The sequence below is a fragment of the Tamandua tetradactyla genome, chromosome 7, assembly GCF_023851605.1.
Source record: "Tamandua tetradactyla isolate mTamTet1 chromosome 7, mTamTet1.pri, whole genome shotgun sequence".
NCBI lineage: Eukaryota > Metazoa > Chordata > Mammalia > Pilosa > Myrmecophagidae > Tamandua > Tamandua tetradactyla.
In genome coordinates this window covers 99,123,760-99,149,383 of record NC_135333.1, presented here as the reverse complement: position 1 = coordinate 99,149,383, position 25,624 = coordinate 99,123,760, and the positions used below count along the sequence as shown (strand labels likewise).

The following is a 25,624-nucleotide window of genomic DNA, read 5'->3' as shown; positions in this document are numbered from 1 at the left end:
ACCTAAAATTACAGATCAAAGAAGTGCAGCGCACCCCAAAGAGAATAGACCCAAATAGGCGTTCTCCTCACTTACTAGTTAGAATGTCAGAGGTCAAAGAGAAAGAGAGGATCTTGAAAGCAGCAAGAGAAAAATAATCTATCACATACAAGGGAAATCCAATAAGACTATGTGTAGATTTCTCAGCAGAAACCATGGAAGCTAGAAGACAGTGGGATGATATATTTAAATTACTAAAAGAGAAAAACTGCCAACCAAGACTTCTATATCCAGCAAAATTGTCCTTCAAAAATGAGGGAGAAATTAAAACATTTTCAGACAAAAAGTCACTGAGAGAATTTGTGACCAAGAGACCAGCTCTGCAAGAAATACTAAAGGGAGCACTAGAGTCAGATACGAAAAGACAGAAGAGAGCGCTATGGAGAAGAGTGTAGAAAGAAGGAAAACCAGATATATATATATATATATATATATATATATATATATATATATATATATATATATATATATATATATATATATAATCCAAAATGCAAAATGGTAGAGGAAAGTATTACCCAAACAGTAATAACACTAAATGTTAATGGACTGAATTCCCCAACCAAAAGACATAGACTGGCAGAATGGATTAAAAAAACAGGATCCTACTATATGCTGTCTAGAGGAAACACATCTTAGACCCAAAGATAAACATAGGTTGAAAGTGAAAGGTTGGGAAAAGATATTTGATGCAAATAACAACCAGAAAAGAGCAGGAGTAGCTATACTAATATACAACAAATTAGACTTCAAATATAAAACAGTTAAAAGAGACAAAGAAGGACACAATCTACTAATAAAAGGAACAATTAAACAAGAAGACATAACAATCATAAATATTTACGCACCAAATCAGAATGCCCCAAAATACATGAGGAATACACTGCAAACACTGAAAAGGGAAATAGACACATCTACCATAACAATTGGAGACTTCAGTTCCCCACTCTCATCAATGGACAGAACATCTAGACAGAGGATCAATAAAGAAACAGAGAATTTGAATATTACAATAAATGAGCTAGACTTAACAGACATTTATAGGACATTATACCCCACAACAGCAGGATACACCTTTTTCTCAAGTGCTCATGGATCATTCTCAAAGATAGACCATATGCTGGGTCACAAAGCAAGTCTCAACAAATTTAAAAAGATTGAAATCATACACAACACCTTCTCGGATCATAAAGGAATGAAGTTGGAAATCAATAAAAGGCAGAGTGCCAGAAAATTCACAAATGCGTGGAGGCTCAACAACACACTCTTAAACAACAAGTGGGTCAAGGAAGAAATTACAAGAGAAATTAGTAAATACCTCGAGGCAAATGAAAATGAAAACACAACATATCAAAACCAATGGGACGCAGCAAAGGCAGTGCTAAGAGGGAAATTTATTGCCCCAAATGTCTATATCACAAAAGAAGAAAGGGTAAAAATTCGGGAATTAACTGTCCATTTGGAAGAATTGGAGAAAGAACAGCAAACTAACCCCAAAGCAAGCAAAAGGAAAGAAATAACAAAGATTCGAGCAGAAATTAATGAAATTGAGAACATGAAAACAATAGAGAAAATCAATGAGACCAGAAGTTGGTTCTATGAGAAAATCAACAAGATTGATGGGACCTTAGCAATATTGACAAAAAGAAGGAGAGGACGCAAATAAATAAGATCAGAAATGGAAGAGGAGACATAACCACTGACCTCACAGAAATAAAGGAGGTAATAACAGGATACAATGAACAACTTTACACTAATAAATACAACAATGTAGATGAAATGGACAAGTTCCTAGAAAGGCATGAACAACCAACTTTGACTCAAGAAGAAATAGATGACTTCAACAAACCAATCACAAGTAAAGAAATTGAATCAGTCATTCAAAAGCTTCCCAAAAAGAAAAGTCCAGGACCAGACGGCTTCACAGGTGAACTCTACCAAACATTCCAGAAAGAATTAGTACCAACTTTCCTCAAACTCTTCAAAAAAATCAAAGTGGAGGGAAAGCTACCTAATTCATTCTATGAAGCCAACATCACCCTCATACCAAAACCAGGCAAAGATATTACAAAAAAAGAAAACTACAGACCAATCCCTCTAATGAATATACATGCAAAAATCCTCAACAAAATTCTAGTAAATCGAATCCAACAACACATTAAAAGAATTATACATCATGACCAAGTTAGGATTCATCCCAGGTATGCAGGGATGGTTCAACATAAGAAAATCAATTAATGTAATACACCATATCAACAAATCAAAGCAGAAAAATCACATGATCATCTCAATTGATGCAGAGAAGGCATTTGACAAGATTCAACATCCTTTCCTGTTGAAAACACTTCAAAGGATAGGAATACAAGGGAACTTCCTTAAAATGATAGAGGGAATATATGAAAAACCCACAGCTAATATCATCCTCAATGGGGAAAAATTGAAAACTTTTCCCCTAAGATCAGGAACAAGAAAAGGATGTCCATTATCACCACTATTATTCAACATCGTGTTGGAGGTTCTAGCCAGAGCAATTAGACAAGAAAAAGAAATACAAGGCATCAAAATTGGAAAGGAAGAAGTAAAACTATCACTGTTTGCAGACGATATGATACTATACGTCGAAAACCCGGAAAAATCCACAACAAAACTACTAGAGCTAATAAATGAGTACAGCAAAGTAACAGATTACAAGACCAACATTCAAAAATCTGTAGCATTTCTATACACTAGCAATGAACAAGCTGAGGGGGAAATCAAGAAACGAACCCCATTTACAATTGCAACTAAAAGAATAAAATACTTAGGAATAAATTTAACTAAAGAGACAAAAGACCTATACAAAGAAAACTACAAAAAACTGCTAAAAGAAATCACAGAAGACCTAAATAGATGGAAGGGCATACCGTGTTCATGGATTGGAAGACTAAATATAGTTAAGATGTCAATTCTACCTAAATTGATCTACAGATTCAATGCAATACCAATCAAAATCCCAACAACTTATTTTTCAGAAATAGAAAAACCAATAAGCAAATTTATCTGGAAGGGCAGGGTGCCCCGAATTGCTAAAAACATCTTGAGGAAAAAAAACGAAGCTGGAGGTCTCGCGCTGCCTGACTTTAAGGCATATTATGAAGCCACAGTGGTCAAAACAGCATGGTATTGACATAAAGATAGATATATCGACCAATGGAATTGAATAGAGTGCTCAGATATAGACCCTCTCATCTATGGACATTTGATCTTTGATAAGGCAGTCAAGCCAACTCACCTGGGACAGAACAATTTATTCAATAAAGGGTGCCTAGAGAACTGGATATCCATATGCAAAAGAATGAAAGAGGACCCGTATCTCACATCCTATACAAAAGTTAACTCAAAATGGATCAAAGATCTAAACGTTAGGTCTAAGACCATAAAACAGTTAGAGGAAAATGTAGGGAGATATCTTATGAATCTTACAATTGGAGGCGGTTTTATGGACCTTAAACCTAAAGCAAGAGTACTGAAGAAAGAAATAAATAAATGGGAGCTCCTCAAAATTAAACACTTTTGTGCATCAAAGAACTTCATCAAGAAAGTGGAAAGACAGCCTACACAATGGGAGACAATATTTGGAAACGACATATCAGATAAAGGTCTAGTATCCAGAATCTATAAAGAGATTGTTCACCTCAACAACAAAAAGACAGCCAACCCAATTACAAAATGGGAAAAAGACTTGAACAGACACCTGTCAGAAGAGGAAATACAAATGGCCAAAAGGCACATGAAGAGATGCTCGATGTCCCTGGCCATTAGAGAAATGCAAATCAAAACCACAATGAGATATCATCTCACACCCACCAGAATGGCCATTATCAACAAAACAAAAAATGACAGGTGCTGGAGAGGATGTGGAGAAAGAGGCACACTTATTCACTGTTGGTGGGAATGTCAAATGGTGCAACCACTGTGGAAGGCAGTTTGGCAGTTCCTCAAAAAGCTGAATCTAGAATTGCCATACGACCCAGCAATACCATTACTAGGTATCTACTCAGAGGACTTAAGGGCAAAGACACAAACGGACATTTGCACACCAATGTTTGTAGCAGCACTATTTACAATTGCAAAGAGATGGAAACAGCCAAAATGTCCATCAACAGACGAGTGGCTAAACTATGGTATATACATACGATGGAATATTATGCAGCTTTAAGACAGAATAAACTTATGAAGCATGTAATAACATGGATGGACCTAGAGAACATTATGCTGAGTGAGACTAGCCAAAATCTAAAGGACAAGTACTGTATGGTCCCACTGATGTAAACCGACATTAGAGAATAAATTTGGAATATGTCATTGGTAACAGAGACCATCAGGAGTTAGAAACAGGGTAAGATAATGGGTAATTGGAGCTGAGGGGATACAGACTGTGCAACAGGACTGGATACAAAAACTCAAAAATGGACAGCACAATACTACCTAATTGTAATGTAATTATATTAAAACACTGAATGAAGTTGCATCTGAGCTATATAGTTTTCTTTTTTTATGTATATTTTTTGTATTTTGTATTTTTATTTTTTCTCTGTATTATCATTTTATTTCTTTTTCTGTTGTCTTGCTATTTCTTTTTCTAAATCGATGCAAATGTACTAAGACATGATCATACATCTATGTGATGATATTAAGAATTACTGATTGCATATGTAGAATGGAATGATTTCTAAATGTTGTGTTAGTTAATTTTTTTAATTAATAAAAAAAAGTAAATTACATGAGTATTTCTAAAACATAGCTCCATATTATCACAGATGGTATCTTCCTAGAGTATCTGATACTGAGCAAACTATGCACTGCTACAGAAATCTGTTCAAACACCAATTCTAGGTCAATATTGCATAGCAGCAGCCATTACCCAATATTCACAATTTTATTGGTAGTCACTGTGATTGGCAGTTTACATAAAAATATGTGCAGAATCATCCTTTGGTAGGATTTACTTTATATTCAATAGCATTTATGTTGTTTTATAAATGCTAAATTGCTCTCTAAACGCTTTTTATTTTTCATCAAATGGTTTCACTAAGAGAAAATATAAACCTGTTATTTTGAGATGTTACAACCTATTATTATATGATACATTTTTATTTTGTAAATCTATATTCAGTTTCCTTTCTAAACGCATTTCTCGCCTTAAAGTATGTTACTCTGCTCCCACTCTGTGTGATCATTTCATCTTATTTTATGTATTTATTTTTTTGCATGGGCAGGCACTGGGAATCAATCCTGGGTCTCCGGCATGGCAGGCAAGGACTCTGCCTGCTGAGCCACCATGGCCCACCCTGATCATTTTATTTTAAAAGTCCTAATACCCTTCTTCACCTTACTGAACTTAACGGCCATACTATAGTACCAATAAAAAAAAAAAAAAAAAAACTGTGGATTTCTGTAATGAATTTGCTTTTGATATTGCTTAACTTCTATTTGTAACCAGAGAAAATCAATTTTATTTTCGAAAACAACCCAAGATTCACAGTTCAATCTTATTCTAGTTTGACTAGTATACACAGAGTCTTTTTCCCATATTTCAATCTTCATTTTATAATTTCAGATTTTTGGTAAATAATACTCAGAACAATCAATCCATGACAGAATACTTTTTATTTAATATTAGGATAAAATGTGGCCTTTTAAACACTTATCAATGTACAGAAGATAACATTATCTTTTTCATGAAATTATTACTATAAGAAAATCACTTAGTAGTTCATTATGCTTTCTCTGAGGCAGCAAAAATTAATGCCTAAAGCTAAATATATGAAGATTGCTAACTATTTAAACATTAGCTGATGGTATTTCTAAATTGGTACATCTCAAATCACCTCTGCAATAGAAACCATTAAGAGGAGTGTTTGCAAAAATGCAATAATTAATCACCTTTTTCTTTAAAGGCACAGACCTCTAAGAATTTTATGCTTGGTTCAGTTAGCTACAAGCATGCCCTCTGCTGTGCATTTTATAACATATCCATACAATTGACAATTTTAGAATATGAACATTTAAAATTTTCTTGATCCCCAAAATAAATATTGTGTTGAAATCAAATTCCACATTTTAGATATGAGAAATCCTATGTAATATTTATTAAAATAATTTCAGCAACATTAAAATTAAATATAAATCATAACATTAAAATGAATATAAATCATTTTTTGTAATTTTAGATAGTTTTTATAAAAATCATTAAAACATTATTTAATCCTGAATAGAAACATATTTCCTTTGAATTAACACAAGCACTAACAAAATTTTTTTATCCAAACAAAATGGAAAACATAACACCTAAAAATTTTAAAATGTGAATATAATATTAGAGATAAAGATTAGTTACTCAAATTCTTAAAATAAGGGTGTAAAAATTGTTGATATTGTTCGGTATTATTTTCTGCCTTAAAATCTTGGAAAAAGAACATTTTTGGCTAGAAGATATGAATATGTCGAAGTTTTAAATAAATGCAATAAGGAAGGAAACAAACATATTTTTAATCCCCAAATAGAAATATAACATTACAATAAGAGTGATAGATGGTAAATCTACATATATAATTTCTAAAAGCTTGAAGATATACTAAAGCTACTAAAGAAATGCCTATGTAAGAAATTAAATGCATAAATTAACAATATTAAATTGTTTTTAAATGAACCATAAATATACCTTCTGAGTTCTTTCACTGTGTGCTTAGCTACATTTTTCTGATTCCTTATTATGTTAATAAAATTTTAAACATTTACTATTGCCTTCCCAGGTCAAGTGAAATGATAAAATCCCAGGCTAAGATTTTAGAATATTATTTGTTCTTAAGGATTTCCTGCCCTCCAGTGGTATTTGCCTTAATGTTTTCATTGCAACTTTCAACATTACAAAGAGAAGATTTATCACTTCTACACATACATTTTGAAATTATGTCACACTGTACGGCAACATCTAATTTTTCTTCCATTGCAGGTTCATGCTCTGTTTGTACCCATGCATCACATCTTGCAACCACTGGAATGCAGTTATTATTGGTTTTGTTTTGCGATATTTGTGAATTATTCTGAGGCTGTGAAAACTGAACTGCATTATTCTTCCTTGAAAACAAGTCAGAATTCTCATTCTGTTTATGAGTTTTGGCATTATTTTTAACAATCATATCACCTGGAAATTTTAACATCCTGTTTATATAAAAATTCTTAGTTGTTTCTTTGGTTTGGATAAACTGCCTTCGATCTGAGTCTTCAGTTTGCTGCAATACTTCAGCTTCATCTTCAGATGGCTAAAACAAATTCAATAATTTTGCTATAAATAGTATTTAATTTTTTGTAAATGCCATTTAATCACTTCAAAGCAAACACTCTAAAAACTATATTACATAAAATTTCTAAGCACAGAAGAGACTTTGGCAAATCAGAGCCGCTATACTATCAAAGAGTCTTCAAACAATAATCTTTCACTTTCAGAAGATATGGATTTGTAAAGTAGCAAGAACTACCTTAATAATTCTTGTAGTAGAAATGCTAGAGAGATGAAAAAAAGAAAGAGAAGGGGACTTTTGTCTCTTAGCAGTCCTCCATCATCCCCTTTCCATTTCACACAGAAGAAAAGACATGTAACAGTTTTTTAAGCAGTTAAAAAAACAAGTTGAATACAAGTAATACCTTTGAAGGGAACAGCTAATACATATAACTTATCATGGAACAGCTAACACATGTAATTCGTTCTATTATTCATTCATTGACTCACTTGATTAAAAAAATGTCTATTATGTATTGTTATGGGACTAGTTCCATGAAAGATATAACATATATGTACTTAAAGAGAGTTTTAGCTGATAGGAAATCAAATAGACAAAAGAAAAATTTAAAAAGCAATAAATATCTCACTAATTACCTAAAAAGACAAACTTAAAGAACTGTTGATATAGATTGCAGTGTGCTAGCTTGAACTGTTCATGAAAAATTTATTTTTCAATTGTTGAGCTATCTAAAATATTGATTTTATGAAAATCTTATCTAAAAATATTGACTGTTCAAACTAACAGAAAGAAAAATTAGTATTAAAAACCTAATAAGGTATAGGACAACTGATTGGCATTGAAATAGCAAAATCAAGCCCCAGAAATAGCACTGAAACTAACTGGGCACAAATAGGAGAGAGCAACCTTCAGGAAATAAATATTCCTTGAGCATCCACAATGTGAATGAAGCAGCCATGGTTACCGCCCTCTTGGAGCACACATTCTAATGGGGGGAAATGACATTAATCAAATAATCACATACATGTATGTATAATTACAAACTGAGAAAAGCATTATGTAAAAATAATATAAGGCATATTGAGAGCATAAAAGAGAAGCCTAATTTAGACTGGGGCAACAGAGAAGGACTTTCTGAAGAAGTAACATATGTTGGCCAAGGCCTAAAGAATGAATAGGAGTAAAGAAAAGCAAAAATTTTCAAAGAGAAAAAACAGGATATACAAAAACCCTGAAGCAAAAAAGGGACTGACAGGGTAAGGAAAGTGACATGTATGGAGCATGGTGAGAGAGGGAAAATGATACCAGAAGAGGCCACATCACACAAGGCCTGAGCAGGTCTGAATCTATTATGTACCCCAGAAAAGTCATGTTTTAATCCAGATTCAATCTTGTAGTAGTAGCTGTTTCCTTTAATCCTGATTCGATACGTAGGTCAGAATCTTTTGTTTAGATTTTCTTCAGGAAGACATGACACACCCAATTGTGGGTTTTAACTTTGATTAGATGGAGATTTGACTCCACCCATTCCAGGTGGGCCTTGATTAGCTTACTGAAATCCTTTAAAAGAGGAAACATTTTGGCGAAAAGACAGAAATGACAGAGAGAGCTGACAGAAACAATAGAGCCTAGAGAAATGACAGAAACCTCAGAGCCAAAAGAAACTTCACAGATACAGACCTGACACAAATAAGGACACATGAGAATACAGACACACATGTTTGCAGATGCTTGGAGCCCAGTAGATATTGCCATGAGATGTTAAGCAAGCCAGAACCTGGAGAGAGCCAAGGGAAGCCAAGAGATGAAGGCCAGCGCTGAAGAAGTAAAGTGAGGAATCTCCACAGGAAGAGAAGCTGAAAACAATGGAGTCCAGGAACAAGGGGCCAGTGTGCCTTCCCAGCTGAAAGAGATATTGCAGAAGCATTGGCTTTCTTTGAATTACGGTAACTTTCCCTGGCTGCCTTAATTTGGACATTTCTATAGGCTTTGAACTGTAAATTTGTAATTTATTAAATTCCCCTTCATAAAAGCCCTTCCAGTTCTCATATATCGCAATCCAGAAGATTGCAAACTAAAACAGGTTCCACAGCTTATGATTAGGAGTTTAGGTTCTAAAGTAAAATAGGAATCCATTGAATAGTTAAAACATGGGAATAATATGAAACTTATGTTTCCAAAGATCATGAAGGCTGCCAATTAGAGAAGAAAGTTGGACAAGAGTGGAAGTAGAAAGAGATATCTTAGGAACGACCACAGTAGTTTGAGAACAAGATGATACTACTTAGACTATGGTACTGACATCAGAAATTAAAGAGAGGTAGACAGATTTGCAATTTATTTTGGAGGTAGAACTAGCCAGATGCAGTGATAGGTTGAATTGGGGATTGAGGTGGGAGGTCAGATGAACTCAAAGAAATAAAGTTGACAAAGTTCCTGGCTTGAGCAACTGGGTGGAAGGAAAAGGGTATCTACTAACATGGGAAGTTATCAGAAAAACTGACTTGGGAAGAATACTTGAGAATTCAGTTTGAGGTATGAAGAGATGGAAATTTTTGTGAAATATCTAAGATCAGACCAATAGAAAACTGGACATCTAAATAAGGGTCTAGGCTAAAGTCATAAATTAGGAAACTGTCATCATCCAGACAAAATAATAAATCATTGGAGTGGATAACGTCACCTAGGATTTAGAGTATATTTTAAGAGAAGAGAAACCTGTAAAAATATTCTCTATTTTCCAACATTTATATGGCAGTAACAATGAAGGAAAAATAGTCACAGTTATGAAACAGCAATTAGAGAGGTATGAAGGAAACCAAAATTCTATGGTAGAAAAAACTGTTTCAAAAAAAAGAGAAAAAACTTAACTCATAGCAATATTAACAGGAGTACTAGTAAGATAAAGGAAGAAAAGTATCCAGTGAATTTTGTAACACAGAGATCACTGGTAACTTAGAAAGGGTACTTTGGATGATGAGTTAGTGATAAAAGGCAGATTGCATAAGATAGAGAATGAAAAAGAATTCCATTTAATTCAATTATTCTTATTCATAATGTAAAGGCAAGTTGTTCATAATGTAAAGGCAAATTATATGAAATACAATTTTCCCAAAATAGTAGAGCATGTATTAATAATAAAAAATAATATAACTTACCATCTCTGAACTAGAACTGAAACAACTATCTGTTTGCCTTGGGGAGTAACTGGTAGACTGACTGCTTGGTGAAGAATCAGGATCTGAAAATAAAGGATAACTAATGAAAAAAGGTAGGTAATAATACTCAACAAAAAAATATAAGTACAAGATAAATGCCAGTGAAATAAATTTAGGTAACATAACACACAACACACTAAAATGCGTCAAAATTATCTAAAATTTTACACCTGACAGCTTGCATTTCTAACAATGTATATGGGTTTATTCTACATCATAAAAGAAGAAAAACAGAAGAGAGAAATTTGGATGGATTTTTTCCACTATATGATCCACATTTATGAACAAATAATTTAAAGTGTGAACTTCAGAAAGTGACAATAAACCAAGTTTATTAAGCCCTAAAACATCAAATATTTGGTAATCAAGTAAATGAACCTTCATTTAGCAATCAAAATTATATGAAGAAACATATTAAAAGCATTCAATATGATGACCTTTCATTATCAGCTTAACATATTATGATTGTTTGAAAATGGGCCTGGGTATGAGGTTATGACTCTCTGCAATGCATAAACATTATATATCAACAATATCATCAACCACATCTGTCTCATTTGTTTATGAAAAAGGAATTCTATCAACATAAGCAAAAGGTATCAGAATATGGAGCAAAAACACATGTCAAAATACATGCCCTGTAATAAAGATTAGAGCAGAGATAAAAGAAATATAGAATACAAATAAAATTGTGAGAATCGATGAAAACAAAAGTTGGTTCTCTGAAAAGAGTATTATAATTGACAAATTTTTAGCAAGGCTGGCAAAGAAAAAAGAGAAAAAATGCAAATAACTTTACTCAAATGAAGGCTAAGACATTACTACTGCTTTTACAAAAATAAAACAGATTTTAAGAGAATATTATGAACAATTGTATGCCAACACATTAAATAACCTATATGAAATGAACAAATTCACAGAAACATACGAAGTACCTTAAATGACAGAAGAAATAGTCAATGTTTACAGGAAGTTCATGTTAGAGCAATTAGGCAAGAAAATTTCCCTATTTGCAGATTACACAATCCTATATACAGAAATTCCTGAAAGATCCACCCTGAAGCCCCGATAGCCAATGAATTCAGCAAAGTGGAAGAGTGTGAGATAAACACCCCAAATCAGTAGTGTTTCAATACAAAGTAATCAACTGGAAGAAAAAAAATCAAGGAAAAATGTCCATTTATAATAGCAACTAAAAGAATAAAATATCAAGTAACAAAACTAAGGATGTAAAGGACCTGGACCCAGACAACTACAAAACACTGCTAAAAGAAATCAAAGAAGACCTAAATAAATGGAAGGGCATTCCCTGTACATGGGGTAGAAAACTAATTGTTATTAAGATGTCAATTCTATCCAAGGCAATTTACAGATTCAACGCACTCTCAATCAAAATTCCAACAACCTTCTTAGCGGAAATGAAAATGCTAATCATCAAATTTATATGGAAGGGTAAGGGGTCCAAAATAGCCAAAAACATATTGTAAAAGAAGACTAATGTTGGAAGACTTACACTTTCTGATTTTAAAACTTATTACAAAGACACTGTCATCAAAACAGCATGATACTGACATAAGGGCAGACATACACCACTGGAATTAAGTTGAGGGTTGATTTCTCAACCCTCACATTTATGGCCAAGAGGACAAAGTTCACTCATTGGGAAAGAATATTCCATTCAACAAATGATGCTGGGAAGAATGGATCTCCATTGCAATAGAATGAAGGTGGATCCCTACCTCACATCTTATACAAAGATCAATTCAAAATGGATCAAAGGTCTAAATATAAGAGCCAGAACTATCAAACTCCTAGAAGAAAATATACCGAAGTTTCAGGAGCTTGTATTAAGATAATGGTTTCTTATTTACACCAAAGCATAAGCAACAAAAGAAAAAACAGATAAATGAGACCTCATCAAAATTAAAAACTGTTGAGCCTCAAAGGACTTTATAATGAAAGTAAAATAACCTGCACAATGGGAAAAAAATATTTGGAACCCACAATCTGATAAAGTTTTAATATCCAGAATATATAAAGAAACCCTTCGATTTAACAATTAAAACAAAAAAACACCCCAATTAAAAATGGACAAAAGACTTGAATAGACTTTTCTCCAAAGAAGATAGACAAATGACCAAAAAGCCTATAAAAAGATGATCACCATCAATAGCCATCAGGGAAATGAATGGACAAACACCGTGTATACACATTCAATTAAATACTATTCAGCCATAAAAAGGGATGAAGTTCTGATGCATGCAACAACATGGATAAATCCTGAAGACATCATGTTGTATGAAATAAGCCAGACACAGAAGGACAAATATAGTTCGATCTCACTGACATAAAATAAGTAGAATCAGAGAATTCACAGAGTCAGAATCTAAAATATATGTTACCAGGGGACAGGATAGGAATAGACAATAGGGAGTTAAGGCATAAAATGTACCTGGTAAGATGTACTTAAAATACATTTGGAGGGGCGGGCCGCGGTGGCTCAGCGGGCAAAGTGCTTGCCTGCTATGCCGGAGGACCTCGGTTCGATTCCCGGCCCCAGCCCATGTAACGAAAACGGAGAAACAAAATACAATAAAACAAGAAAATGTTTAAAAAGATGTTTCCCTTTCTTCCTCTCTTCCTTCCTTCTATCCTTCCTTCCTTCTCTCTGTCTTTCCTTTAAAAAAAAAAAAAAAAAAAAAAAAAAAAAATACATTTGGAAAGATGGAAATGGTTCAGTAATGGATGGTAGTGAGGATAGTACAACATTCTGAACATAATTTTTTAAAATTAATTTTTAATTCTTTTTTAAACATAACAAACACAAACATTCTTACCATATGATCATTCCATTCTACCTATATAATGGGTAATTCACAATATCATCACATAGTTGTATATTCATCATCACGATCATTTCTTAGAACATTTCATCAATTCAGAAAAAGAAATAAAAGAAAACAGAAAAAAATTCATGCATATCATACCTTTATGCCTCCCTTTCATTGATCACTAGCAATTCAATCTACTAAATATATTTTAACATTTATCCCATTATTTATTTTTAATCTGTATGTTTTAGTTATCTATCAAAAAGGTACATGAAAGGAGCATCAGACACAAGGTTTTCACAATCACACAGTCACATTGTGAAAGCTGTATCATTATACAATCATCTCAAGAAACATGACTACTGGAACACAGCTCTGTATTTTCAGGTGGTTCCCTCCAGCCTCTCCATTACACCTTAACTAAAAACGTGATATCTATTTAATGCATAAGAATAACCTCCAGGATAGCCTCTCGACTCTGTTTGGAATCTCTCAGCCATTGACACTTTATTTTGTCTCATTTTGCTCTTCACCCTTTTGGTCGAGAAGATTTTTCTCAGTCCCTTGATGCTGAGTCCCAGCTCATTCAAGGATTTCTGTCCCACATTACCAGAAGGTCCACACCCCTGGGAGTCATATCCCACACAGAAAGGGGGAGGGTGGTGAGTTTACTTGTCATGTTGGCTGAGAGAGAGAAAGGCCACATCTGAGCAACAAAAGAGGTTCTCTTGGGGGTGACTCTTAGGCCTAATTTTAAGTAGGCTTAGCCTATCCTTTGCGGGGTTAAGTTTCATATGAACAAGCCCCAAGATTGGGGGCTCAGCCTACTGCTTTGGTTGTCCCCACTGCTTGTGAGAATATCAAGAATTCTCCACTTGGGGAAGTTGAATTTTCCCCCTTTTTCACCATTTCCCCAATGGGATTTTTTTTTTTTTTTTTTTGTCTAAAGCATTTTTTTTTTTTGACAGGGAAAAAATTGTTTTAATTAAGAACCCAACCCATTTGGTGTATTTCAAAAGGTGCAATACTTTTCTTCATTTATCAGTAAAAGAAGTTAGAAAATAACTTCTTAAAAAATAATTCAAATAGCAAACAGATTTCCTTGAAAGTCACAGTCACATATATAGTGCATCCCAGAAAAGAGGAGGGGCAAGACAGGTTCCACCCACTTTCAGAAATTTCATCAAATACTGAACCTACTCAAGGGTGGAGAGAAAAGGCAACTTTCAAAAAGGAGTATGTTATTAAATGAGGCATTTACTATACTCCCTCCTAAGAGCACCAGACGGGGAACATGTTTTCTAAACTAGATCTAGGAAGTGGAATGTGGAATCAATCCATCCTCCTCCCCTCAAGGGCTGTCCACCACTGGTTAAGGAATAAAAAAAAAAAAAAAACTAAGTAAAAACAAACTTCCCCAAACTCCCCTCCCTCAAAAAAAAAAAAAAAAGAAAAGGGAAAGAAGGAAAAAAAAAAAAACCACTAAGATATCCCAGATTACTCTCCAGAGTGGAACCAGGGAGCAGCTTCAACAATTCAAATTAGTCTGTTACAGTCATCAAAAGCATGCCTTGCTTTTAACAAAACAAAAAAAAAACAAAAACAAAAAAATTTTTTTTGAAACAACAAAACAGAAACTAGTACTGATCACTTTTCTGACAACATACAATTATTCTAAATTAACTAGTATTGGGAGGGGGCATGAGGACCATACCTATGGGCCTTGTCTCACACGAGTGCATGTGGGTAGCTGCAGGGCATTTGTCATTATTGCAAAAACGAATTTTAATTTTAATCTTTAGTTTGATTTAAACATTGCTTTTAGTATGATGCCAACACCAGCTGTGCAGAAAGGGCTCTGGAGAGATGTTCATAGCAGCACACACCTGCGGCTCTTCTTCGGTTCTGGAGGCTCCAGGGCAGCCAATATTGCTTCATCAAATACATTCTTTAGGCCTTTCTGTGTGAGTGCACAACACTCCACATATTTCACAGCCTTCAGGTCACGGGCCAGCTTTTCAGCAGTCTCCGGAGTGATAGGCTTCTGTTTGTTCTTGGCAAGTTTCTCAATAGTAGAGGGGTCATCTCTGAGATCAATTTGGGTCCCAACAAGCAAGAAAGGAGTCTTTGGACAGTGATGAGTTATCTCAGGTACCCACTTTTCTTTCACATTTTCAAATGAGGACGGAGAGACCACCGAAGTTGTAGAGCATGTGATTCACCTAGAAACGTTTATTCAAAGCTGCTATCAAGTATTAAAAGGATTGTTTTTGCAGAGCAAATTGCAGGTTTTGTACAGAGAGGTATCATAGCTGGGAGAAGTTTGTTTCACCTGAAAAGCTAGAGAGTATTCTGGAATCAAATGGTCTGTCAGTTCAAACTGTGGTAGGAATGCTCTACAACCCCTTCTCTGGCTACTGGCGTTGGATTGAAAATACCAGCCTGAACTACGCAGCTCATGCAGTAAAGCCTGGTGTGCAGGAACCTCCGGTGCCTACAGAGTGTGTTTTAAAGGGGGAGATGGAAGAATCCCAAGCTAAAGCGACCACGAACCCAGGTGCACATGAAGAATTGAAGTAATGAACCATTTCTGAGCACTATCATATATGGCTTGAAAATGTGATGCTTACAAATACAAAAAATATATAATTTATCTTTTGAGAAAGAATCATGAGAAAAAAGAAGGTCAATAAAAATGCTTTAGAGGCACTGCTGCCAACGCCCCGGCGGAGGAGCTGAGGTCAACATCGAATTTGAAGTATTTAAAGTGGATACAAAACTGTTTCAGCAATGCAGACAATTAAGTGCGTTGTTGTGGGTGATGGTGCTGTTGGTAAAACATGTCTCCTGATATCCTACACAACAAACAAATTTCCATCTGAATATGTACCAACTGTTTTTGACAACTATGCAGTCACAGTTATGATTGGTGGAGAGCCATATACTCTTGGACTTTTTGATACTGCTGGGCAAGAGGATTATGACAGGTTACGACAGCTGAGTTATCCACAAACAGATGTATTTCTAGTCTGTTTTTCAGTGCTGTCTACGGTGCTTTGCATAGTACTGTACAGTCTCGTCCATGGATATCTGTAACATTTCATTCGATTTAAACAGGCAAAGGTCATCCTACAAGATTTGGCCCACATATCTCTGTATTCATTGAAAACCCATGGCAGAGTCCAACTAGGCTGATTTTCTGAAAAAACTTTTGATTTGTTCTTATGGCAGTGGGAACATCTATCATATGACTGTCCCTCTTTTGTGTATTGATAGCTGATAACTTGTTCTGAGTTTCACAGGTCCAGAGCCAGAAGAAAATTTTTTGCCTTAGAACAGACCATACCCGCCGACAAAGTTAGACGAGAATAGTCAGCCAATGTGCCTCGGAACCCAGACCCAAAAACTCCCAGAAAACAACGAATGGAGGAGCACAACCGATGAGCTCCCCACATCGCGACAGAAAGGCCCCAATGGGATTTTGCAAATACTTTTTAATTCACTGCTCAAATCACTCTGGGGATTATAGGGACATCACTCTGGACAAACCTATAAAATCTCATGCCCTATCCAAGGTTCCAGGTACTTACAGTATTCAATTAAGCTGTCCACATAAGTTACATTAGGAACTGCACTAGCCAAAATATAAATTTTGTGCCAAATAAACATGTGAACATAATTTAACAGTACTGAAATATTTATCTGAATGTGGCTAAAAGGGAAAATGTTAAGCTGTATATAGGGTCACAAAATAAAAATTTTAAATAATATCCATAATATGGATGGTACTACATAAACAATGAACCCTAAGTCAAACCATGGACTATATTTAATAGTACAATATAAAGATGTGCTTTCATAAATTAAAAAAGAAGAAGAAATAGAGAATCGTAACAGACCTATAATAAGAAAGAGATTGAGCAGTATTCAACAGACTTCTAACAAAGAAATTACCAGATATCTTCTCTGCTGAATTCTACCAAAATTTTAAGAATTAACATTAATCCTTTAATTAAGGTAATTAAATGCCTAGATGCCAGCAAAAAAAAATGACAAATTATACTAGGAAAGTTGAAGATATGGCCCAGTCAAAGGAACAAACCAGCAATTCAAATGAGATACAGGAGTTTAAATAATTAATTCACAATGTTGAAACAGACATGGAAAACCTCATCAAAAATCAAATCAGTGCATTCAGGGAGAATATAAAGAAGACCAAGGAACGAACAAAAAGAGGAAATTGAAAGTTTGAAAAATCAGATCACAGAACGTATGGGAATGAAAGGCACAGTAGAAGAGATGAAAGAAACAATGGAAACCTACAATGCGAGATTTCACAATCAAAATTGCAATCAAAAGACAAAGACTGGCAGAATAGATTAAAAAAAGGACCCATTTATGTGCTATCTACAGGAGATGCATCTTAGACCCAAGCATAAACATAGGTTGAAAGTGAAAGGTTGGGAAAAGATATTTCATGCAAATAACAATCAGAAAAGAGCAGGAGTAGCTGTAATAGCCAACAAAATAGACTCAAAATGTAAAAACAGTTAAAAGAGACAAAGAAGGACACTATGTATTAATAAAAGGAACAATTCAAGAAGGAGACAAAACAATCATAAATATTTATGCATTGAGCCAGAATGCTCCAAAATATATGAGGCAAACACTGAAAAGAGAAATCGACACATCTACCATAATAGCTGGAGACTTCAATTGCCCACTCTCATCAATGGACAGAACATCTAGACAGAGGATCAATAAAGAAACAGAGAAGTTGAATGATATTATAAATAAGCTAGACTTAACAGACATTTATAGAACATTACATCCCAGAACAGCAGTATATAACTTCTTCTCAAGTGCTTATGGATCATTCTTAAGGATAGATCATAAGCTGAGTCACAAAGCAAGTTACAATAAATTTAAAAATATTGAAATCATGCAAAACATTTTCTCAGATCATAAAGGAATGAAGTCGGAAATCAAAAATAGGCAGAGAGCCAGAAAATTCACAAATATATGGAGGCTCAACAATATACTCTTGAAAAATCAGTGGGTCAAGGAAGAAATTATAAGAGAAATCAGTTAATATCTTGAGAAAAATGAAAAAAAAAACATGGCATACCAAAATTTATGGGATGCAGCAAAGGCAGTGCTAAGAGTGAAGTTTATTGCCCTATACAATGCCTACATCAAAAAAAAGAAGAGCAAAAATTGAGGAATTAACTGTCCACATGGTAGAACTAGAGAAAGAACAGCAAACTAACACCAAAGCAAGCAAAAGGAAAGAAATAATGAAGTTTAGAGCAGAAATAAATGAAATTGAGAACATGAAAACAATTGAGAAAATCAACAAAACCAGAAGTTGATAATATGAGAAAATCAATAAGAATGATGGACTCTTAGCAAGGCTGACAAAAAGAAGAGAGAGCATGAAAATAAATAAAATCAGAAATGGAAGAGGAGACATAACCACTGACCCCACAGAGATAAAGGAAGTAATGAGAGGATACTATGAACAACTTTATGCTAATAAACTAGACAATGTAGATGAAATAGACAACGTCCTAGAAAGGCACCAACAACCAACACTGACTCAAGAAGAAATACACAACCTCAAAGAGCCAATCACAAGTAAAGAAACTGAATCCTGCTCAAAATCTTCAAAAAAATTGAAGAGGAGGGAAAGCTACCGAATTCATTCTATGAAGCCAATATCACCTTCATACCAAAGCCAGACAAAGGTATTGCAAAAAAAGAAAACTACAGACCAATCTCTCTTATGAATATTGATGCAAAAATCCTTGCAAATCGAATCCAACAGCATATTAACAGAATTATACACCATTACCAAGCAGAATTCATCCCAGGTATGCAAGGATGGTTCAACATGAGAAAATCAACTATGCAATACACCATATCAACAAATCAAAGCAGAAAAATCAAATGATCATCTCGATTGATGCAGAAAAGGCATCTGACAAAATTCAACATCCTTTCTTGTTGAAAACACTTCAAAGGATAGGAACAGAGGGGAACTTCTTCAACATGATAAAGGAAATACATGAAAAACCCAAGCTAACATCACCCTCAATGGGGAAAAACTGAAAACTTGCCCCCGAAGCTCAGGAACAAGACAAGGATGTCCACTATCACCATCGTTATTCAACATTGTGTTGGAAGTTCTAGCCAGAGCAATCAGACAAGAAAAAGAAACACAAGGCATCAAAATTGGGATGGAAGAAGTAAAACTCTCATTGTTTGCAGATGATACGATACTATATGTCAAAAACCCTGAAAAATCCACAGCCAAACTACTAGAGCTAATAAATGAGTACAGTAAAGTGGCAGGTTACAAGATCAACACTCAAAAATCTCTATGTTCCTATACTCTAGTAATGAACAATCTGAGGGGAAATCAAGAAAAAAAATCCATTTACAATTGCAACCAAAAGAATAAAATATTAAGGAATAAATTTAACTAAAGAGAAAAAAGACCTATACAGAGAAAACTATAAGAAATTGTCAAAAGAAATCACAGAAGACCTAAATAAATGGAAGGCATACTGTGTTCATGGACTGGAAGACTAAATATAGTTAAGATGTCAATTCTATTAAACTCATTTACAGATTCAATGCAATACCAATTAAAATCTGAAAAACTTACTTTTAAGAAATAGAAAAACCAATAATCAAATTTATTTGGAAGGGCAGGGTACCCGAATTGCTAAAAGTAACTTGAGGGAAAAAAATGAAGCTGGAGGTCTCACACTGCCTGATTTTAAGGCATATTATGGAGCTACAGTGTTCAAAACAGCATGGTACTGGCATAAAGATAGATAAACTGACCAATGGAATCAAATAGAATGCTCAGATATAGACCCTCTCATCTATGACAATTGATCTTTGATAAGGCAGTCAAGCCAACTCACCCGGGACAGAACAGTCTTTTCAATAAAGGGTGCCTACAGAACTGGATATCCACATGCAAAAGAATGAAAGAGGATCCCTATCTCACACCCTATACAAAAATGAACACAAAATGGATCAAAGACAAAACCATTAGTTCTAAGACCATAAAACTGGTAGAAGAAAACGTAGGGAAATATCTTATAAATCTTATAACAGGAAGCGGTTTCCTAGAACTTACTCCCAAAGCAAGAGCATTGAAGAAAGAAAGAAATGGGAGCTACTCAAAAATTAAACACTTTTGTGCATCAAAGATCTTTGTCAACAAAGTAAAAAGCCTACACAATGGAAGACAATATTTGGAAACGATATATCAGACTTGAACAGACACTTCTCAGAAGAGGAAATACAAATGGCCAAAAGGCGCATGAAAAGATGCTCAACTTACCTGGCTAGCAGGGAAATGCAAATCAAAACCACAATGAGATATCATCTCACACCCACCAGAATGGTCATTATCAATAAAACAGAAAATGACAAGTGCTGGAGAAGATGTGGAGAAAGAGGCACACTTATCCACTATAGGTGGGAATGTCAAATGGTTCAAAACTGCTGTGGAAGGCAGTTTGGCAGTTCCTCAGAAAACTAAGTATAGAATTGCTATATGATCTAGCAGTACCATTGCTAGGTATCTGCTTGGAGGATATGAGGGCAAGGACACAAATGAATATTTGCACACCAATGTTCACAGGAGCATTATTTATAATTGCCAAGAGACAGAAACAGCCAAAATGTCCATCAACAGAAAAGTGGCTAAACAAGCTGTGGTATACACATTCGATGGGATATTATGCAGTTGTAAGACAGAATAAAGTTATGAAGTATGTAACAACATGGGTGGACCTTAAGGACATTTTGCTGAGTGAGATTAGCCAGAAACAAAAGGACAAATACTGTATGGCCTCACTGATATGAACTAACATTAATGAATGAAGTTGGATAATTTCAGTTAAGAAACAGGTCATCAGGAAATAGAAATGGGGTAGATATTGAGTAACTGGAACTGAAGGGATACAGATTGTGCAACAGGACTGATAGTAAAAATTCAGAAATGGATAGCACAATATTACCTAACTGTAATACAATAATGTTAGTACACTAAATGAGTTGAATGTGAGAATGATAGAGGGAGGAGGCCTGGGGGCACAAATGAAATCAGAGAGTAAGATATACGATAAAGACTGAGATGGTATGTTCTGGTTTGCTAGCTGCTGGAATGCAACACACCAGAGACGGATTGGCTTTTAATAAAAGGGGATTTATTTTGTCGGTTCTTCAGAGGGAAGGCAGCTAACTTTCCACTGAGGCTCTTTTCTTACGTGGAAGGCACAGGATTTTCTCTGCTGGTCTTCCCTCCAGGCCCCTGGGTTCCAACAACTTTCCCCGGGGTGACTTCTCCAAAGGCCTGGGCTGAGCTGCAAGTGCTGAGATGAGGAATGCTGAGCTGCTAGACTGTGCTACATTGCGTTCTCTCATTTAAGCACAAGCCAATTAAGTTAAACGTCACTCATTGCAGCAGACACGCCTCCTAGCCGACTGCGGATGTAATTAGCAACAGATGAGATTCACCTACCATTGGCTCATGTCCACAGCAACAGAACTAGGTGCTTTCACCTGGCCAAGTTGACAACTGAATCTAACTACCACATGGTATAATCCAGGAATGCCTAGAGTGTATAATGATAGTGACTAAATGTACAAATTTTAAACTGTTTTGCATGAGGAAGAACAAAGGAATGTCAATAATGCAGGGTGTTGAAAACAGATGGTAATTAATTTTTTAATACTTTAACTTATGTGTGAGACTAAAGCAAAAAACGTTTATTTGTTAGAAAATTTATACTTTGACTAGTGCATTTCCTAATATAACTTATATGGACAGCTTAACTGAACACCATAAGTACTTAGAACCTTGGGTAGGTCATGAGATTTTATAGGTTTGTCCAGAGTGATGCCCTGATAAATCCCAGAAGGATTTGAATAGTGAATAAAAAAGTATGTGCAAAGTCCCATCAGGGAAATGGTGAAAAAGGGGGAAAATTCAACTTCCCCAAGTGGAGAATTCTTGATATTCTCACAAGCAGTGGGGACAATCAAAGCAATAGGCTGAGCCCCCAATCTTGGGGCTTGTTCATATGAAACTTAACCCTGCAAAGGATAGGCTAAGCCTACTTAAAATTAGGCCTAAGAGTCACCCCCAAGAAAACCTCTTTTGTTGCTCAGATGTGGCCTTTCTCTCTCTCAGCTAACATGACAAGTAAACTCACTGCCCTCCCTCTCTCTCTGTGGGACATGACTCCCAGGTATGTGGACCTTCCTGGCAATGTGGGACAGAAATCCTTGAATGAGCTGGGACTCAGCACCAAAGGACTGAGAAAACCTTCTTGACCAAAAGGGAGAAGAGAGAAATGAGACAAAATAAAGTATCAATGGCTGAGAGATTCTAAACACAGTCGAGAGGTTATCTTGGAGGTTACTCTTAGCATTAAATAGATATCAGCTTTTTAGTTAAGGCATAACAGAGAGGTTAGAGGGAACTGCCTGAAAATGTAGAGCTGTGTTCCAGTAGTCATGTTTCTTGAAGATGATTATATTATGGTATAGCTTTTGGAATGTGACTGTGTGACTGTGAAAACATTTTGTCTGATGCTCCTTTTATTTATCTTTTCGATAGATGCATAAAACATACAGGTTAAAAATTAATAATAGGGGGAACAAATGTCAAAATCAATTTAGTAGACAGAAATGCTAGTGATCAATGAAAGGGAGGAGTAAGGAGTATAGTATGTATGAATTTTTTTCTGTTTTCTTTTATTTCTTTTTGTGAATTGATGCAAATGTTCTAAGAAATGATCATGATGATGAATATACAACTATGTGATGAAAATAAAGAAAAAAAGAATGTTCATATTGTATGTTGATTGGTTTTATTAATAAAATTTTTTTAAAAAATCAATAAATGTAATATGCCACCTAAACAGAATGTAAGGGTGTAAGTGTGGGGGGAACCCACATGTTCATCTCAATTGACAAAGAAAATGCATTTCACAAAATCCGGTACCCTTTCTTTTTCTTTTTTTATTAATTAACGGAAAAAAAGAAATTAACCCAACATTTAGAAATCATACCATTCTACATATGCAATTAGTAATTCTTAACATCATCACATAGATGCATGATCATCGTTTCTTAGTACATTTGCATCGGTTTAGAAGAACTAGCAACACAACAGAAAAAGATATAGAATGTTAATATAGAGAAAAAAATAAAAGTAATAATAATGGTAAAAAAAAAAAAACCTATAGCTAAGATGTGGCTTCATTCAGTGTTTTAACATGATTAGTTTACAATTAGGTATTATTGTGCTGTCCATTTTTGAGTTTTTTTATCTAGTCCTATTGCACAGTCTGTATCCCTTCAACTCCAAATACCCATTATCTTACCCTGTTTCTAACTCCTGATGGTCTCTGTTACCAATGACATATTCCAAGTTTATTCTCGAATGTCGGTTCACATCAGTGGGACCATACACTATTTTTCCTTTAGTTTTTGGCTAGACTCACTCAGCATAATGTTCTCTAGGTCCATTCATGTTGTTACATGCTTCATAAGTTTATCCTCTCTTAAAGCTGCATAATATTTCATCGTATGTATATACCACAGTTTGTTTAGCCACTCTTCTGTTGATGGACATTTTGGCTGTTTCCATCTCTTTGCAATTGTAAATAGTGCTGCTACAAACATTGGTGTGCAAATGCCCGTTTGTGTCTTTGCCATTAAGCCCTTTGAGGAGATACCCAGCAATGGTATTGCTGGGTCATATGGCAATTCTATATTCAGCTTTTTGAGGAACTGCCAAACTGCCTTCCACAGTGGTTGCACCATTTGAAATTCCCACCAACAGTGGATAAGTGTGCCTCTTTCACCGCATCCTCTTCAGCACTTGTCATTTTCTGTTTTGTTGATAATGGCCATTCTGGTGGGTGTGAGATGATATCTCATTGTGGTTTTGATTTGCATTTCTCTAATGGCCAGGGACATCGAGCATCTCTTCATGTGCCTTTTGGCCATTTGTATTTCCTCTTCTGGTAGGTGTCTGCTCAAGTCTTTTTCCCATTTTGTGATTGCGTTGGCTGTCATTTTGTTGTTGAGTTGAACAATCTCTTTATAAATTCTGGATACTAGACCTTTATCTGATATGTCATTTCCAAATATTGTCTCCCATTGTGTAGGCTGTCTTTCTACTTTCTTGATGAAGTTCTTTGATGCACAAAAGTGTTTAATTTTGAGGAGTTCCCATTTATTTATTTCCTTCTTCAGTGCTCTTGCTTTAGGTTTAAGGTCCATAAAACCGCCTCCAATTGTAAGTTTCATAAGATATCTCCCTACATTTTCCTCTAACTGTTTTATGGTCTTAGACCTAACGTTTAGATCTTTGATCCATTTTGAGTTAACTTTTGTATAGGGTGTGAGATATGGGTCTTCTTTCATTCTTTTGCATATGGATATCCAGTTCTCTAGGCACCATTTATTGAAGAGACTGTTCTGTCCCAGGTGAGTTGGCTTGACTGCCTTATCAAAGATCAAATGTCCATAGATGAGAGGGTCTATATCTGAGCACTCTATTCGATTCCATTGGTCGATATATCTATCTTTATGCCAATACCACGCTGTTTTGACCACTGTGGCTTCATAATATGCCTTAAAAATCAGGCAGCGTGAAACCTCCAGCTTCATTTTTTTTCCTCAAGATGTTTTTAGCAATTCGGGGCACCCTGCCCTTCCAGATAAATTTGCTTATTCGTTTTTCTATTTCTGAAAAATAAGCTGTTGGGATTTTGATTGGTATTGCATTGAATCTGTTAATCAATTTAGGTAGGATTGACATCTTAACTATATTTAGTCTTCCAATCCATGAACACGGTATGCCCTTCCATCTATTTAGGTCTTCTGTGATTTCTTTTAGCAGTTTTTTGTAGTTTTCTTTATATAGGTTTTTTGTCTCTTTAGTTAAATTTATTCCTAAGTATTTTATTCTTTTAGTTGCAATTGTAAATGGGATTCGTTTCTTGATTTCCCCCTCAGCTTGTTCATTACTAGTGTATAGAAATGCTACAGATTTTTGAATGTTGATCTTGTAACCTGCTACTTTGCTGTACTCATTTATTAGCTCTAGCAGTTTTGTTGTGGATTTTTCCGGGTTTTCGACGTATAGTATCATATCGTCTGCAAACAGTGATAGTTTTACTTCTTCCTTTCCAATTTTGATGCCTTGTATTTC

At 35.0% G+C, this 25,624-nt stretch overlaps 1 protein-coding gene across 3 annotated transcripts in view; it reads right to left on the bottom strand.

The window, feature by feature from the left end:
- Positions 1-6,457: 6,457 nt before the first annotated feature.
- REDIC1 (regulator of DNA class I crossover intermediates 1) overlaps positions 6,458-25,624 on the bottom strand; it is a 173,993-nt gene continuing 154,826 nt past the window's right edge. For 2 of the 3 annotated variants that reach the window (XM_077170525.1, XM_077170527.1), the window contains 2 exons: positions 10,481-10,563; positions 6,458-7,343 (listed from right to left, as the gene is read on the bottom strand). In XM_077170525.1, coding sequence (XP_077026640.1) covers positions 6,876-7,343; positions 10,481-10,563 — 551 coding nt within the window. In that variant the 3' untranslated portion in view covers positions 6,458-6,875. The remainder of the gene's footprint in view (positions 7,344-10,480; positions 10,564-25,624) is intronic. The other variant, XM_077170528.1, reaches the window with a different exon arrangement.